Source organism: Marmota monax, unplaced genomic scaffold (genome assembly GCF_021218885.2).
Source record: "Marmota monax isolate L192 unplaced genomic scaffold, Marmota_monax_Labrador192_F-V1.1 WCK01_AAM20220418_F8-fsc00039, whole genome shotgun sequence".
Lineage (NCBI taxonomy): Eukaryota > Metazoa > Chordata > Mammalia > Rodentia > Sciuridae > Marmota > Marmota monax.
Window position 1 is genome coordinate 1,589,716 of NW_026693602.1, and position 18,321 is coordinate 1,608,036.

The 18,321-nt window shown below is 40.5% G+C and overlaps 1 protein-coding gene across 1 annotated transcript in view; it reads left to right on the forward strand.

Moving 5' to 3' along the window:
* The window catches only part of Frem3 (FRAS1 related extracellular matrix 3), a 65,525-nt gene that overhangs the window by 33,522 nt on the left and 13,682 nt on the right, over positions 1-18,321 (forward strand). The window contains exons 3-5 of the mRNA XM_046459523.2: positions 6,948-7,094; positions 10,486-10,716; positions 13,683-13,808. Of these exons, the coding sequence (XP_046315479.1) occupies positions 6,948-7,094; positions 10,486-10,716; positions 13,683-13,808 (504 nt within the window). The remainder of the gene's footprint in view (positions 1-6,947; positions 7,095-10,485; positions 10,717-13,682; positions 13,809-18,321) is intronic.

Here is an 18,321-nt window from a genome sequence, read left to right on the forward strand (position 1 = left end):
CTGAGCATCAATAGGGAAATATTAAACTTATTCATTACTCTGAATAACCAATATATGTTTCCTTTGTTTCACATAGAATTTAAGAAGTCCAAAGATGGGCTGAAGGGTTTTCATAAATCCCCTGGAATTGCAAGTAAAATTGGTAAATATATGGGTTTTGGTAGAGAAATGTACTACTATATGCCCCCCAAAAAATCTTTAAACCCCAAAAGTTTTAGACTATCCTAGGTATAAATAAATGACCACAGGTAACTGAGCAGAAGATAAAATGTTTACAGCCAAACAGCAATAAGAAATTTTGTAAAAAAAAAAAAAAAAAAAAGTCAGAAGTACAAGGAAGCAACAGTAGATGGAAGCTCGATTCTTCCTGAAAGGTTCTTGATTGCTGCTGTGAGATTCTGAGGCTATCACACTCTGCCTCCTTCACTCTTCCAAAGTGGACTCTGCCAGTGATTCTCAAGGGAGTTTCCAGAAGCCTTCGGTATCCGACTGGGGTAGTACCATTGATCCCTCTTGTTCTGAGGCTTCAGCCTCTTGACCTATACAGCTACTAGTTCCTCCAGCTCTCCAGCCTGCAGATGGCCTTTATGGGCTATCCAGCTTCTGGTCATGTAAGCCAATCTAATAAATCTCCCTTTTTATTAAAAAAAAAAAAAAAAGAAATTTTGTTGCCTGGTACAGTGGCCCATGCCTGTAATCCCAGTGGCTCGGGAAGCTGAGGAAGGAGGATTGAGAGTTCAAAGTCAACCTCAGTAACTTAGTGAGGCCCTAAGCAACTCAGTGAGACCCTGTCTCAAAATAAAATAAAAAAGGGCTGGGGATGTGGCTCAGTGGGTAAGTGCCCCTGGGCTCAATCCCTGGTTAAAAAAAAAAAATTGTTGTTGTTGCACTTGTAACACCTAGTTCTGATTGTCCTTAAATGTTTCAAAGTCCTTTGCCTAGGATAGAAAGTTGGAAGAGTTATTTGGTGACAGAAAACAAGAGCATTCAATGTGAATCATGAGGCATGGATCATCACTCATAAGAGATCTTAGAAGAAAAAATGTATGTTAGTTGATGTTGGCTTTGAATAAAGAATTTTTCCATTTACTTCATTGATTCAAACTTCATGACAAAGTTTGAAACCTTTGCTCAGAAATTTTAAATAGCTTTCTAAAGCCGTTAAATAATTTTTAAAATTACTACCTTCAGATTTTACTCTAAGACTCATGACTACCTATTCTAAGTCTGTGCCACAAATTATAGTTCTTTCAGGTGACAACTGTTCAATCAAATAATATTCTAAGCTTATTTTGGTTTTGTTCCTGTAACTTGCCAGGTGTTTCAGAAAATCAGACAATCTGCAGCTTCCCAGTAACTGATCCAGCGATACACAAAATGAGGTCCATTTTTAAAACATATTTGGAAAGGAAACTATTTGTGTTGGAAAACAGTCAAAGAAAGGCGTGAGGGATAGCTGTGAATCCCTTCTGAAGGATTTTTCATGCTTTATCTCATTTTACTACAGAACACTGCATTACAAGTAGCTGAGAAGGTACCAGGCATTATATGACCCCAGACTCTGCTACCCACAGGGCTGCCCTCTTCTCCTTCCACATTAAGAAGGCCTCTACCTCTCATCCACAAAGGAAATGCCACCCATTTCTCCAAGTCCACCCCAGCCCAGGGAGCCTTTCCTCATTTCCCTTCATCTATTTCTATCCATAATCGTATTGGCCTTGTGTTACCATTTAATGGCTTCATATGAGCATGTCTTATTTTCTGGTTGGATTGGAGAAGAAAAGGGCAGTACCCTTGATGAGGAAATAAACATATAGATATTATCATTACTATATTGAATGACTTTTACTTAAAGACAGCATTACAATAACACAACCTTTCTGAATGTTGAGTTATTTCATGGGTAAATTGGCATTTGCAATGGTAGATCCTTTAGAATTTAAGTATTATGTACTAAACCAGTCCCAGGATCAAATAATATTGTCTTTGACCCAAGTTCACATTTAATTCAAATATAATAATGTCTTTAACGCAGTGCAAGGAGTGGGTATTTAAGATCAATAAGTCCAGCCATGATGGTGCATGCCTATAATCCTAGCTAATTAGGAGGCTGGGGAAGGAGGATCACAAGTCTGAAGCCAACTTCAGCAACTTAGCAAGACCCTGAATCAAAATAAAATTTTTAAAAAATGGCAGGGGATGCAGTTCAGTGATAGAGTGCCCCTGGGTTCAATCCTGGGCATTGGGAAGAAAAAAAATCAATCTGTAGGATATGACCCATACACCAGAGGGCCATTAATCTCTTTTGGGGTTGTTTTATAGAAAGAGGGAAAGAGAAAATACCTTTAAAAAACTTTTTATCACTGTTCAGTTCTTTTGACTTTTCAAAACCAGCTGTTTTGGTTTTTTTTGTTTTGTTTTGTTTTTTCTGTAATCTCCCAATGCATCTATTTACTACATGTTAGCCACCAGTATTTTTAGGCCAAAACTGGACCGAGTTGTTTCCTAGATATTTGCAGCTGTATTTCTGGGGTTGATTTTATTTAGCAAAATTAATGACTATAGTCTTGAAATATACAGGGACGAACTTCACCTCTGGGATTCATCTAGAACTAGAAACGACTTCTGCCCAGTCTCTTCCTCCTAGCATGCTTGGTTTAAAGAACCTTCCTTTTAAATATTTTCACGCATAGACTATTACTTATTTAGTCCAGACTATGTTTATATTTTTCATCTCTTTCCAAGTAAATTGATAAGAGTGCCTAGTTGCAATCACAGGCTTGCGGAAGCATTGATATACTAAGATGTCAGGTTACAAGACTGAAGCCCTCACACCTGAAGGTGGGAACACATTCACATTTTCTTATCTTACTCAAGAGCTAGGTATATTAAAATTAAAGCAAAGCAAATGATCACTGTACTAGGTATGGGGCAGACAAAATGTAGGTGAACAGCAAACGAATATGAAATGTAATAAGAAACTGCCTTAAAATTGAAAATATTACAATAAAAGTAGAGGCTGTTCCTACGATACCTGAATTTAAAAAAAAAAAAAAAAAGAGAGAGAGAGGAATAAGTTGGCCAAACAGCTACAGAATATAGAACTCTGTGGTACCAACTGGGTTCCTTTTGCTTTGTGAAGCTGCTACTCTACAAAAGAATTTTACAGTTTGGGTCTAGTCACATTTTATGTTTATTTGTATTTGATAAGACCTGAGTGTTACAAGCTGTTCTTCCCCAACTGACAATTACCATGTTCTGTTCTAAATTCATCCATTGATAGCTTTTGCTTTCAAGTTATCTATTTTCACTGACAAAATTTGAGAATCTTGTTCACAATCACAAATGATGATTCCAGGGTGGAATTTAATGCTTTTATTTCTTTTTTTAATTTTAAAAACTTACAGCAGTTAAAAACACCCCAGTTGTTGTGGTTTAGTGAACTTGTTTTGCTCTATTGAGAAAAGAATGAAAATTGGCATTTTAAAGTATATTTCTCGAAGCTTAAACACAATTTTCAAAAGTTATTTTTATTGTATTTTGCTTCTCATACAGTCAAATATTCAGCTTTGTATTCATGGTTTCTGGTATTTTTTGAAACATCAAAATAAATTTGTTCCAAGAAGAAGAAGGAGGAGGAGGAGGAGGAGGAGGAGGAGAAAAAAGACAGCCTAATCTAAATAAATTCTGTGTTGTTTCAAAGTTATCATGGAAACTAACTACAGATGTTGAACACCTAATGTGTGCCGGGCACTTTGTAGAACAGCTTCTCTGATCCTCACAACAGCTCAATAGAGCACATCATGTTGTTATCATACTTGTGGATGAGGAAACTGAAGTTTCATAATGTGTCCGTGATTGTGATCACATGGCTAGTATGTGGCAGAGCCAGAATTTGAACATGGGTCCATTTGACTCGAGAATTTGTGCTTTTGATCAGATTTGCAAATAGCTGTGTCAAGAGTACAGAATGGTTCTGTCTCTCACTGTGCATGCTCTCTTCATTGTTTTTTTTTTTCTTTTTTAACTACACCACAACAGTGGAAAGCATTACAATTCTTATTACACATATAGGGCACAATTTTTCATGTCTCTGTATATAAAGTATGTTCATGCCAATTTACGCCTTTTTTAATATTTATTTTTCAGTTTTCGGTGGACACAACATCTTTATTTTATTTTGTGTGGTGCTGAGGATCGAACCCAGTGCTGTGCGCATGCCAGGGGACCACGTTACTGCTTGAGCCAAATCCCCAGCCCCAATTTATGCCTTTATACAGTGTACTTTGTTGCTTTTTTTTTTTGCATTACTATTCTTTTTTTTTCTACATCTTCATACATGTATTTTGTATAATGATGAGGGTCTCCTTCCACCATCCATGCTATTCCCCTTCTCCCTCCCTTTCCCTCCCACCCTTATTCCCCATCTAGAGGTAATTTCCTTCCTTGTTCTCCCTCCCAACCTCATTTTGAGTCACCCCCCTATATCAGAGAAGACAATCAGCATTTGTTTTGGGGTTTGGCCAACTTCACTTAGCATAATCTTCATTGTTTTTTATTCAGACAGTCCAATCTGTAACAGATTCTGCCCAGTTTCCTTCTGCAGTATTTGAGGAGCATGGATTGTAGGAGTAGAAGCTCAGAGTCAAAAACAGAGCCCTGCACTCTGAATCTGGGCTTGGCTGGCCTAGCCATTAACAAGGGTGGACCTGGTCAAGTCACTTCATCATCCTGAAACTGTCTGATTATAAAATGAGACTAATATTTACCCTATCTGTAATATGATTGTAAAAATAAAGATTAATAAATAAAAAAATAAAGAGCACATGAAACAATTTAGAAAAAGACCCAAAAGTAAACACAACCTATTATTTTGACTCAAGATTTCAAAATCCCAGGATTATATCCATGCAGAATCAAAATGGTCTCAAACTGTCAATATTTTTAAAATAACAATAGAATTTCTGATATTTATTTTGTCATATTTTTTCTGTATTTATCAGAATATCCAAACTAGTATCAATGATATCATTTTTAAGAGATAGAAGACAAAGAGTAAACATATGAAAGTACGCATTTCTCCTGGGGTTATGAATCAGTATGTCCCTGGCATGCCCAATAAGCATCATCTGTAGTGAATCCAATTATAATTGTAGCTGTAGGTCTTTTTAGCATTAATCCAATGGTGGTAGCAGGAGGAAGAGTCTTTCCTTTCTCTTCTTTCCACCTTTCTGATCATCATCATATCATGAAAAAATAAATCCTGTAGACATCATGTTAAATAAAAATAAGAGTACCAATCTGGTCATTAGAATTCACAGTCCCAGGCAGTAAATAGACCTGAGAACTGTTTTGTGTGGGACTTTCCCTGTAGCTGTGGGCCGGACCTGCGATATGGAAGGAGAGCTGAGGCCAGCTTCACCCTTTCCATGGTCATGTTCCCCTAGTTAACTAGCAAAGGGTGGCCGCAGAGAGAGCAAGAGAAAGAGCAAAGGAATGAGGGGAACAGCATAGCTGGTGTGAGGAGTGCTGTTGCCCCCCAATATCAGGGCCTCCTGGGTGACCGCTGTTAAAGGGGGCTTTTACTTTATTTGGTGCTTCATGGGTTCCTTGAAGATTCCTGTCTCCTTGCCTGTAGCTTCTTGTCTCTTTCTGCTCTGTGGTTCATGGAATCTGGCAGACAGGTCCCAGCATCCTTCCTGCTGAGAAGCCTTGGCCTCCCTGTCTGGCCCCACTGGGTGGTGACCCACCTTGATCCACCTGCTTGTCCCACCCCTATGCTGCTGAATTACACCAGTGCAGCCCCCTCACTCTCTCTCCACGGCCAAGGCCACTTCAGCTCTCTAGAGAATGAGTCGTTCACTTGGGTCTCCACCTACAGTTCTGGTACTGGTCAGTAAAACTTTCCTTGATATTCCTACAGAAGGTCATGGAGCGCTCTCTGAGAGGGTCATTGAAACCCACTCCCTCTACACTGGATGTGGACCCTGTAAGCACCAGCCCACACCCTCTCCCTCTTGAGTGATCAGTGAGATCCCCACCCTGGAGCCCACCTTTCCTAAAGTATTCTCTTCACCAAGCCTCCTTTCTTGTCCACACACCTTCCCCTTTGGCTGTTTGATCTAAGGGGTTCAGGAGTTCTGGAACTGGTTAGTAAAGCTTTCCTCGATAAACGTTTCATATGATGCTCTGTCCCCGAGTCATTTGGTTTTGGACACCTCTCATGGGCCCATCAGTGGAAACTGAGTTATAGAGAGACTCATTTCAACATCATTTTAGAAGTGAGGATTTGCAGCCGCCGCTCCCCAGCTGGGGATGAACTGCCCTTTCTTCCAACCCACACATAGTGCACCCCAAATAAAGGGGCCAGGTTGACCTTCCACAAAGAGGCATGGTGTGGACAAGAAGAAATCACAGCCTTAAATCCTTGTCTGCTGCCTCTAGGGTAGTTTTAAAACATTTAAGTATCTGAGTTCAAGGCCCCATGCTAGGTCCTGAAAGTGATAAGTCAACATATGTGAGCGCTGCCTTCAGGGAACTCTAGACGAATGTGTGAGCACGTGGATGCCCCCCAATGCAAAGAAGCACACACCAGAGAAGAGGAAGAAATGGGGAAGGAGAGGAGGAGACAGGAAGAGAACAGGGAGGCAGGAAGAAAGGATGAAGGTCATACAACTTGCATTTAAAGCTGTCAAGCTGTGGTTCTTTGGAGCCCTGGTGCATAAGTTGCTTTAAGAAAAGAGACACTAGCTCCCTTCACATCCAGCAGGGCTAATAGGATTTCGGATGATCCCCTTGATGTTCTCTAGAAACCCAAAGAATCTTAGTCTCTCTTTCAAAAAATAAAATGTTTTGAAACCCATGGCTTTGGTAGCAAAATACATACCCTGATCATTAATTTTACCAAATACTGCCACTGAATTCCCCATTACACCTGTCAACTACAGGAGGAAATAAACTGACAAACCAGCCTTTCCACCTACACTGGGCTTGGATTTCTTTGGAGAAAGAGTACTACATTGTGGATGAAGACTCCGTGTTTTTAAAAGTGACCCTCCGGCGCAGAGGCTACCTTGAAGGAACATCCTTTGTCAGTAAGTTACTTGGGATTGGCTGTTGGCAAATGGTCAGGGAACGATGAAATGCAGGCTTAAAAATAATTAGAAGAGAATAGATTGAAAGAGGATCGATAACCATCTTGGGGAAACCCTTAGCAAACTATATGTAAAAATTGTTCACTGTGAACTACAGGCTCAGATAATATCAATTTTTTTATCCTCTTCAATTTTCCTCTTTCTGGCAGTGTATATTCCACCCCCCCCCATCTCTCTTTTTGTTTCTTTTGGTACCAGGGATTGAACCCAGGGGCACTTAACCACTGAGCCACATCCCCAGCCCTTTTTATCTTTTGAGACAGGGTCTCACTAAGTTGCTTAGGGCCTTGCTAAATTGCTGAGGCTGGCCTCGAACTTGCAATCCTCCTACCTTAGCCTCTCCAGCCACTGGGATTACAGGAATGTGCAACCACACTCGGCTACATTCTCTTTTATAACTCAGTAGGATTCCAGGAAAATTAAGACATTGCCTAGCCATCTCACAATCCCCAAGTCACTCAATTTCTTTTAACATATCTTTAAGCATATAAGGCATTATTATGCTTAGCTCTAGCTATTTCTTTTGAAGAATTGTTAATAGTACGTGATGCATTACTGGTGTTTGTTTTATTTCTTATGATTATGTATAATTATTTTAGCCCTGCTATAAGATTATAACTTCTGTGAGGATGTACAGTTTCGAAACTTTTTGTTTTACAAGGACCTAGTACAGAAAAATATCTCTTTGGCCACACACACACACACACACACACACACACATATATAATGCCATGCCTGCATAATGAATTTAATTACCATCATTAATAATTAATAATAATCATTCTAATAATGCATTATATTTTGTAGCATCTTTACCTGCCAGAACTTTCAGAAATCATTTGCCTTCAGTTTCATATCTATTAAGGAGGCAAATAGGGGTGTGTTGCCTTCATTTTACAAATGAGCATTCTGGGCCTCCCAGACAAACAGGACTCAAACCAGCCAATGTATCAAAACTGTTGGAGAGAAGCCAGGAGGAAGTAAGCTAAAAGAAAATGGGCTCCCAAGGGTCATCCTCAGGCCCAAGGCTTCTGTACTAGGACTGTTCTCTTAGAAAGAGGTCTGCCCCAGCCTCAGGCCAAGTCCCAGGTTTCTTCACGGACTCTTGGTGGAACTGCCACCCAGAACTTCAGCTCAGATCTGCCTCCTCCAAAGCTGTTTGTCTCAAGGTCTTCTTGTGAGTGTGGGCTAATATCATCCTAGCTCAGTAAAGGAAAAAAAAAAAATAAGTTGATAGAACCATTTGAACTTTTGCAAACTAACTAAAACCCTCAGAAGAACTTCCAGTCTGGCTAACCAAGCACCTCTGCCAGGCTCTGTCCCCTTGCCGTGCACATAGATCTTTGTTGCACTAACCATCCCCAGGCATGTTTAATGGGTCTGTCTTCCCTGTAAATTTCCAGCTCCATATGGTCAGGAACTCCATTTTAATTATGCCCCTTCCCCCACAACGTAGGGTATATGACTGTCAGCCATCATTTGCTGTGGCACGAGCTATAGTCAGCCTTCTGTTCTTGACAATATGGCCTAGAACCACATCCACACCACAGATGTGAACCTCCAAAGCATCTCACCCAGATGCTCCTGGAAGTCCTCCCAAGAGTCCCATCCCACCCCAGGCCAGGGCCAGTGGCAAAGAACAGAATCTAAATGAAAAAAAGAAATAACCATGGAGTTTGGCTTCCTTTGTTGCCGCTAACTCTTTTGCAATGATCCAAAGAGCTTTCAGTTTCTTTATGTGTCGATTATCCACAATAAGATATATGATATAACATGTGCATAATACATGATAATAATTCTAAATGCATCTAGCATGGTTCCTGACTTTAATTTGGTAGCTACAGTTTATTGAGCACAAAAATAATACTATTATTATTCTATGGCATTGTCAAACAGAATTGGAACCACCTGGTCATCTGCTTATCTCCCCATATCTAGATAACATCTAGAGTAGTGGCTGTGCCTAATTCTGGGTGACATCCTCAGCCCTGTGCACACAGCCAGTGCTCAACAACTATATTAAGTAAACAACCACATGCCTGCTTCGTTCCTGTAGCAACGCCAATTTCTCTACGTAAGCTTCAGCTTGAGGACATCAATCATCTTCCTTATTTTCAACATGTGGCCAAAAGAGATTCTTCCCAAATTGGACATTTACTCTTGGTTACCAGACTATATGAATACACACTTCCTTTAGCAGTTTTGCAAAGACGATACTAGCTGTCCTGCCTTAGAAATTATTTTCACACTTTACACCTTTGGATATCTTTTTCCAGGTTTTGGATTATTGGAGAATCAGACAAAGTGCTGTTAATCTCACTTTGTCATTTTTCACCATAGCTAGTATCAGTTCATGTTTGACTTCACACATTCAAACAAATGCAGACCCTAAACCTGACAATGATACATAAAGTATTCCTGCTTCATTAAAACTTCACTAGGATGTTAAAGTTAAAATAAAACAATGCTAGAATGCTGTTCAAACCTTCTGTTCTGAGGCAAGTATTTATTCAGTCTCGATGGGGTAGCACCTTTCATCTTCATATCTAATATGGGACATTTTAACACAATTTTGTTGTTGTTTATTCTCTTTGGGTACTCATTAGTTCCTATTTCTTAATTCAGAATATATATATATATTCTTTTTTTAAATTGAGTTCCAACTATGTGCCAGGTTCTGTCCCAGGAATTCATAAGTGAATAAAACCACCAAAGATCCCCACCTCCATAGTGCTCAATTCAAGTATCTTCTATTTAGACCATGAGCTTTCCGGTAGATGGGGTGGTATCTTATTCATCTCCGAATCCCCAGCACCCAAAAGAGTTGGTCACATCAGAGGCCCTACTATACAGAAGCTGAAATAAATAAGCTCATCACTGTGTTCTCTCTTCTTTGTTACTCCTTCCTCCTTCTTTCCCCTCAATTTGGTTCACTTCCACTTACTTAAATCCTTTTAGCCAAGAAGCATCATTTATAAGTGTCTTTTGGAGCATTAAAAGAAGCCATATCTGGTGGTCTGTGCCTGTAGTCCCCGAAATTTGGGAGGCTGAGGCAGAAGGTTTGCAAGTTCAAGGCCAGCCTAGGCAACTTAGTGAGACCTTGTCTCATAATAAAACTTGTAAAGAGCTGGGGCTGCAGCTCACTGGTGGAGCACTTGCCTATTATGAAGGAGGCCTTGAGCTCAATGCCAAGTACCACGAAAGGAAAAAAGAACAAAAAAGAAGCAATGTCTGTGTTATCTACTTTCATTAACAATAGAAACCACTTTGAAAGGAGAATATTCCTTTAGTCCCTTGACTTTATATTTATGGTTTCCTGATTTTTATTCAGGCATTGGAACCAAAGATGAAACTGCAAAGAAAGATAAAGATTTTAAAGCAAAGACCCATCAACAGGTGCAGTTCAACCCAGGACAGACTACAGCCACATGGAAGGTGAGAATTATACCCGACAATGAGTACGAGGCCTCAGAAACTTTCCAGATCATTCTGTCAGAGCCCGGCATGGCTGCACTGGAGTTTCCAGAAATGGCAACAGTTGAAATTGTGGACCCTGAAGACGGTATGTGACATTGATTGATGTGTTCTACTAGTCAGTCTGGGCTTGTGGGTCCACGTCCTGCCTTCATGTCTTCCTCAGTCTGTTATCCTGTGGATGCATTCATATTCATTTATGATTTAATATGAGGTGAATCGCTTCAAGGCAGTAATCGCTTTCAGGAATTTTTTTCTTTTTTTGGACCAGAAATTGAACTCAGGGGCAATTAACCACTAAGTCACACCCCCAGCCCTTTTTTGTATTTTATTTAGAGACAGGGTCTCACTGAGTTGCTTAGGGCCTCACTAAGTTGCTGAGGCTGGCTTTGAACTCACAACCCTCCTGAGCCACTGGGAATACAGGCATGCACCACTGCTCCCAGCAGGATGTTTTTTAAAAGAAGATGAAAATAGAATCTTTACCAGGACTCCTTTAACATTCATAGGATCCTTTCTGCAAGCTTCCAGCATACCACTGGCCCGAGAGGGTTAGTCCACAGGGCTTATTCCAGGCCTCTTTTCCACAGGCTCATTTTTTCCCTGCAGCCTCTGCAGTCCACTCAGCGGCTCAAGTGGAAACTTAGATCTCCATTGTCCTCGATGTGGCTGCTGGGTACCTGCCAACCCATTAACTTTTACATGTGTTCCACAAAGTTCTGTTAAAATTGTACATCATATTCTTGAATTCATCAGCCAATTTTATATATTCATTCATTCAGCTAATATCCAGAGAAATTAAACAACAAAACAACAAAAAAAAAAACCTCTAACTAGTAATTATACTATTTGCTGTCCCACTTTGGCCAAGTAGATGATTCCCTAATGGGGGCTTTTAATATTCATCTTTGAAGTAATATTCAGACATATTTATTATCATAGTAGTCAAAAAAATCAAAGTGCACCTGGAAGTGCAGAACTTACAACCAGGAAGCTGGCCTTGTACTCCACAGGGCTCTGGGAGAAATTCCCTGTATTAACATGCTCCTAACCACATCAGCGAATGTTAGCATAATAGAACGTCTACTTCAGAGGGGTGGAAAACTTCCCAGAGCAAATAAGTCTAGGAACTATTTCAATCCTCCTCACTCTTGAAAAATCCTAATTCACATTAGCTTATTAAGGATTCTGAGATACTCTCTTGCAAACAAATCTGTTTAATTTTGTCTAACCTGGTTTCCCCAAACTGCACTATGGATGTTTTGTTGTCGTTTTGTTTTTGTCCTCTCCAAGGAATATTCTTTAAATTCTCTGAGTTCTACTTTAATTGAAACACAATTTGAAAAAAAAAACATCATTCTCTATGCTCTGCACGCACTTGGGCCAATACCAAAGAAAACACAGCCCCCACCACCCTGTGAACAAGTGTCGGGTCGGTGTTGTTTTTAACGATGCTTAGAAGCATGAATCAATTGTGAGCCAAATATAAGACAGATGGGGAAAGAAAGGATGTGGAGCATTCACCATGGCCCAAAGTATTAAGGTTCATGGAGGAGACAGGGTTTGAGGAGAGGCTTGAAAAGCAAGTGGGCTTGATTACCACAGTGGGTAGGAGCAGGTTTTCCAGATTGAAAAAGCAGAATGTGACTGAAGAACTCAGTCCTCTGCCCATCGGTTTTGTCACATGACATCATAACTTTAACTTGGTTGAGCTCCTTCATGATGCCAACTTTTGATATTGAGAGATGTAGAGGAAGTGGGCCATGTCAGGGGGTATTAAACGGAGGAAAGAAAATCACAACTGGCTTTTCTTCCCCTGTAACTCAAGACCTGTGTTCTCCTAAAAGCTGATAGCAGTACGGTTAAAACTAATTTGGGGAAGAAAGTAAAGAGGAAAAAAATGTAATACATGATAAGTAGATAATTTAGCCCTGAATTCTAGATTAGTATTATTTCCAAAAGAAGGAAGGATGATCTCCTACAACATTTTTCCTTCTTGCTCACGTTGCCAAGGGGAAAAAAATCTAGCTACATACTTGATATGGGGAAAAGACCTGAGGCAATTAAATGTGGTATGATCCAGATACCTACTTCAGTTCTCCACTGGACACTGTGGATCCAACCTTCTTTAAGTTCTTGGTTTTTAAAACAAACAGAAATTTTTAATGTTTTTTAGTTATAGATCTAGTTGTAGATGGACACAATAACTTTATTTATTTATTATTTATTTTTTAATGTGGTGCTGAGGATCAAACCCAGTGCCTCACCCATGCACGGCAAGCATTCTACCACTGAGCTACAGCCCCAGCCCACAAACAGATATTTTTAATTGCACAGTGCATGCTTAATGAATGCCTTGGAAACATTAAAAATCTCAGAGAAGAATAGTGTAATCATTCTGTCAGGGAGACATGACCAGTACTCATATTGATATTTCATGACAGTTTTAATGGTATGTCAAGGTATGTGTACACACACAGCCCCACACACAATGCACAACTCAGTGAATTATTTTAAAAATTGAGGACAAGACCTGTAACTTATTTTTCTCTGCATACTAAGTGGCCCATACAGTGTCTTATCCACAGTGTCTGTTCATTAAATGTTAAATAAGTTATTTACAGAATACTGCAGAAAGGTATTTTTCTTCCTTAATGAATTAGATTACCTGATTGTTAAAAACATATTTTTAAGTGAGCCATAAAAGTAAAGCAAAGGCAACAATATTAGATCTCTATTTAAGAGATCTAAAATTCTACCTAAAAATAAATAAGAATTGCAACAGGATTTTCCTTTCATTTTAAAAGGCCTCTGAAAAACATTTTTAGCAAAAAAAAAAAAACAAAACATTTTTAGCCTTTTAGAAGGAGTCCTGTATTCCAATTTCACTGCTGTTCTAGGGGAATAATACTTCCCACTCTCACAATAGTTAATATTGTTGATCATGTTGGAAAATGCAGGAGTCAAAGACTACGTGTATTTCTGCTCAGATGTGTTAAAATATTATCAACCCAATTTAAACCCTGTTGAAATATCTTCTGTCATCTTTTCTAGAATCAACAGTCTATATTCCTGAGGCAGAATATAAAATACAGGAGAGCACTGGGGAGCTCCTGATTCCCGTGAGAAGGTCTGGAGATGCAAGCCAGGAACTAAGGGTCATTTGCTCAACTCATCAAGGTAGGAGGCTGGGGGGCGGGGGGGGGGATCCTGGAGGCAGGAAGTAGGTTATTAGAATGAGACTGTGGTGGCCCTGGAGTTGTGCAGGTGGCGATGAAGCAGAGGGCACTCATCATCTAGGGCTGCGGCTAACCTCCCTTGCTGACCCAGCACAGGAGTCCTGGCTGCTCTGAGCTGGTCTCAGATGAATTGTCTTTCAAAATTGAGATGAAAACTACTTTTTCTACTATCTCACAAAATTTTGTGAGAGTGAAATGAGACGCTGTATATGAAAACTGTTTACATATGATGGTGAAAATATAAATAAGAATAATTTGTATTTATAATAGTCTGAATTGCCTGTGGGCAACACTGTAAAAGAGTCTTCATATACTATTCAGTCTCTTCTCTTCCCTTCCCATTTTACATCTACAAATGCATGCTTACAACCTTGGGACCAGGTGTCCTCCCATCCCCAAATAAGCTTCCATTCTTTCTGACTTCTATATAGTCAGAATTTAGCCACCAAAACCCTACTCCCTTAAGCTCTTAGTCTCTAACTTATTAGTAACTGCAATAAAGAAAAATTGTGGAAATAAATGAATACCACCCAAATGAGAACAAGAAAGGTGTTTTTAGTCTACTTTTTCCCTGCTGTGATTAAAAGATCTGACCAGAATAATTTTAGGGAAGGAAAAGTTTATTTAGGGGCTCACGGTTTCGGAGGTTTCAATTCATGGACAGCTGGCTCCATTCCTCTGGGCTCAAGATGAGGCTGAACATCATGGAGTAAGAGTGTGGCAGAGGCAAATGGCTCACATGATGATCAGGAAGCAGAAAGAGAGATGCCACTCACCAGATACAAATATAGACCCCAAAGCCACACCCCAATGACCCCGCTCCTCCAGCCACACCCCACCTGCCTTCAGTTACCACTCAGGTGATTAATCCCATCAGGTGATTAATTCACTGATTAGGTTAAGGCTCTCTCATAACCCAATTATTTCTTCTCTGAATCTTCTTGCACTGTCTCACATGTGAGCTTTTGGGGGACACCTCACATCTAAACCATAAAAAAGGGCTATTTATTCAGAGCTTGCTAGAACAAGATGAGTCAGCCACTGTCACTTGCATTTGGCAGAGACTCAAAGGCACAAGAATGAGAAGTTTTTATAGCAGAAAAAATAGAGGGTATCAGGCAAGCCCTGACTGGCAGCTGTTGACACAGGGGAAGGCAGGCTCAGAAGAAGCAGGGCTTCCTACATGATTTGTAAGAACATACCTGGCTTTCTTCTGTTAGGCCTGTTAGGAGAGGAACAAAAATCATGGAGGCTGACAGTTATTAGGGCCTGACTATTTGGGGCTGATTGCTATCAACTTTGGCTTGGCTTCTGGGATCATCGCTGCAGACTGTGTGTGGGTGTCTGCCTTTATCAACAGTATAGCTCTTGTCTGCTCATATATTCAGTCTCGAGGTTGATGCTCTTACTTACTGAAAAAGCAATATGGGAGAAATCATTCTTGTAGCTCTTCTTTCTCCCCCACACTTTTTTTTAATACTAACCCCCCATGTCATGGTCTGAAAGTACTAATGATGGATATTTCCATCAAATAGCAAGTACAGGTTATGTCTGGGCACACAGAAATTTTAGTGGTAGGGCCTTGAGAGCCTATCAAAGCTGAGCAAAAAAAAGAAAAGAAAAAAGAAACAAGAAACAAAAATCTTTGTTTCCTTTTTCAATTACCTATAGCCATGTGTGGTAGCTGTGCATTATTAGTAACATGCAAAGCATGAGCTTGCTCTCCATTCAATCATTAATACAGCTCAAGCATATTTTATTCATGACATAATTGTTAAACATTTATTTAACAAGATTTCCAAAGAGGCTTAAATCACCAAATTGTACTTCCATCCTCTGAGAGGGTGAAGTACCTACCCACAGGCTGGAGGTAAAGACAATGTCACAGTGACAGGCAATATGAGAAGATTCACAATTATCAGTCTCTCATAATTCCACAAAACGTGTCAGGGTACTACCATACACACCGTGGTGAGTTCTCCAGGAAGGGCCCCTGACCCTGTTAAATCCTTGGTTTTTCACTGCAAGTTTGACCTGGGGAATCCCAGGTCAAAGCTCAGGTGTCAGACAATGTGACTTGGGTGCCTGTTGTGCACAGAGTTTTCTGGGAATGTCACCTTTGCCCCTAGAAACCTGATGGCAAATTGGGTCCTACAGAGGAATCCCATGAGAAGCTAAATGTGGGTGTGGCCCTGCCATGTGGTCAGGGGATGGGAGGAGGAAGCCACTGTCCAAGTGGACACCAGCAGTTCAGCAATCTCCCGTGATCCACCAAATAGGCTGTTTACCACCTCATTTCTCCCATTCACATCTGGGAGACCCTCTGGTTGTAGATAGAGACTGTGTCATGGTATCAAGCTGCCCAGCTTGAAGCCCAGAGAGAAGAAAGTGTTTTCTACAACAGCTGGGTGCATTCTCCCTGGGATCCCTGGGCCGCCAGCTGGGGAAGGAAGGAGCCTACAGGGAGTACTTCACCCCACCTCCTTTCTTCTTCTTCACTTTTCAATTCCCAAATGGAGTAAAATCAGGTTAAAACTGAGAATTGCTAAAATGTACATGATGCTGGCAGTACATGGACTTTTTCTCTGAGTCGTGCTAAGAAGGAGATGGGAAGCAGGTTATTCAGAGAGGGTTCCAAGCATATCCAGGCAAAAAACATGCCCTCTTCTGCCTTTTTAAAAAACACGTGATATGTTGATTTATTTGGTTATGAGTATGCTTTTAGATAATAGAAGTCATGCCTTGCATCTCATAGGGTCCTAGGGAACCATTTTCTTTTTTCTGAAGTACAAACAATGTCATTTAAAAGTTCCTTTTCTGTAGGTCTGCTGGAGATAAACTCAGTTTTCTATTTATTACAGTACAACTTTATCTCAACCCATCTTTGAACTTCTAGGACGGTAGTAATCTTCTCCCAGTGTTTTGAACTCATTACTCCACTCTGTTCTGGCTTCCAATGTTGCTATTAAGAAGTTGTTCAGGGGCTGGGGATATAGCTCAGTTGGTAGAGTGCTTGCCTAGCATGCACAAGGCCCTGGGTTCAATCCCTAGCGCGTGCGTACACACACACACACACACACACACACACAACAAAGAAGTAGTCCTTAGTCTAAAAGTCATCTTTGTAGCAAGGACATTTTTACATGTTTAAGATCTCCTCACCTGTATGTGATCAAAAGCTGTGGAAGTTCTGTGGAGCTTCTCTTGAAGAAGTTTTTTTCTGAGAAGGATGTGATTGCTTCTTCCAGAATTGACAGGGCAACACTCAGAAACCCTCCTGCAGCCCCAGGTCCCCAGGAAACATCAACCACTCCACAACAGCTCCTTGAGATACCCAGATGAGGCCCAGGCACCCCCTGCTATGCTGGTGTCCCACATGCTCAAGGGAGGAGACCAGTTTACCATTGAGAGACCCTCTAGATTATCTAGATTATCAGGCTCAGGTTTTGGGACATTGGGTTTTTTTTGTTTTTGCTGTTGGCCCTAGGTGATTTTCCTTGCTTCCTGGGAATACAGAAAAGCCAGTATAATTATTTCTAGTTGTTTTGTTGTGTGAGAGTATTGCAGGGTATTCACTGGCCAAAGGCTGGGAACAGAAGTCACAGAGTCTTCTGGATGGAAGCCCCAATGCTGTGCAGCCCGCCTCTCCAAGCTGCCCTCCTCACCCCTTATTCCTCCGCTTCCCTCCAATCACAGAAGAATTTTATCTCCACTCTGGGGATTTTTAAATTCACTACTGATAAAATAGAAATTTTTAAAAACTTAAATAAATGCCAGTACTCTGTGTTCTTGACCATAGAATGTAACTTATCAAATGATTTCCCAAAATAAATTTTCTGGACTCCTAGGAGGAAGGGGTCATATATTGACAAAGAGATTTAATCATTTTATTTAATTTTATAAAGGCATTATTGACTACTATGTGAGCCTAGTGTATGTCTGCTTTGGGTATTTATCTTGAGGAGCTAAGCATGCTGCTTCTGACAGGCATCTTTTTTTATGTCACCTGCTTGATGACGAGGCACAGTAAGAACGTATATTCTCCAACATAAAGTCCTCCTGTGTAAACATCTAACTCTTTTAAAAAATATTCCAAATGATTACTATTAATCATAGGTTGTAAGACTTAAAACCTTTTTTCCTCTGTGTGTGTGTGTGTGTGTGTGTGTGTGTGTGTGTCCTGGAGTGACTCACCCCACCTGCCTTCCTATGTTGCTGGCACTTGTCCCCATTCCCTTCGTAGTGGGAAAGTGCCTACCTCTGTCACTTAGTCATAATGCTCACCTTTGCCATCCCAAGAACCAGCCTCTCCTGGCTGAGGAGCTCAGAGAACTCTTGGAGGCACAGGTTTTTGGGGGAGATAGAAAGAATAAGGTTTCAAGGCCCCAGAACCACATTGAAAATTAGCCAACCGACCACCCAGTGAGAGTCCCCTTGAGCCAGACATTAATCAC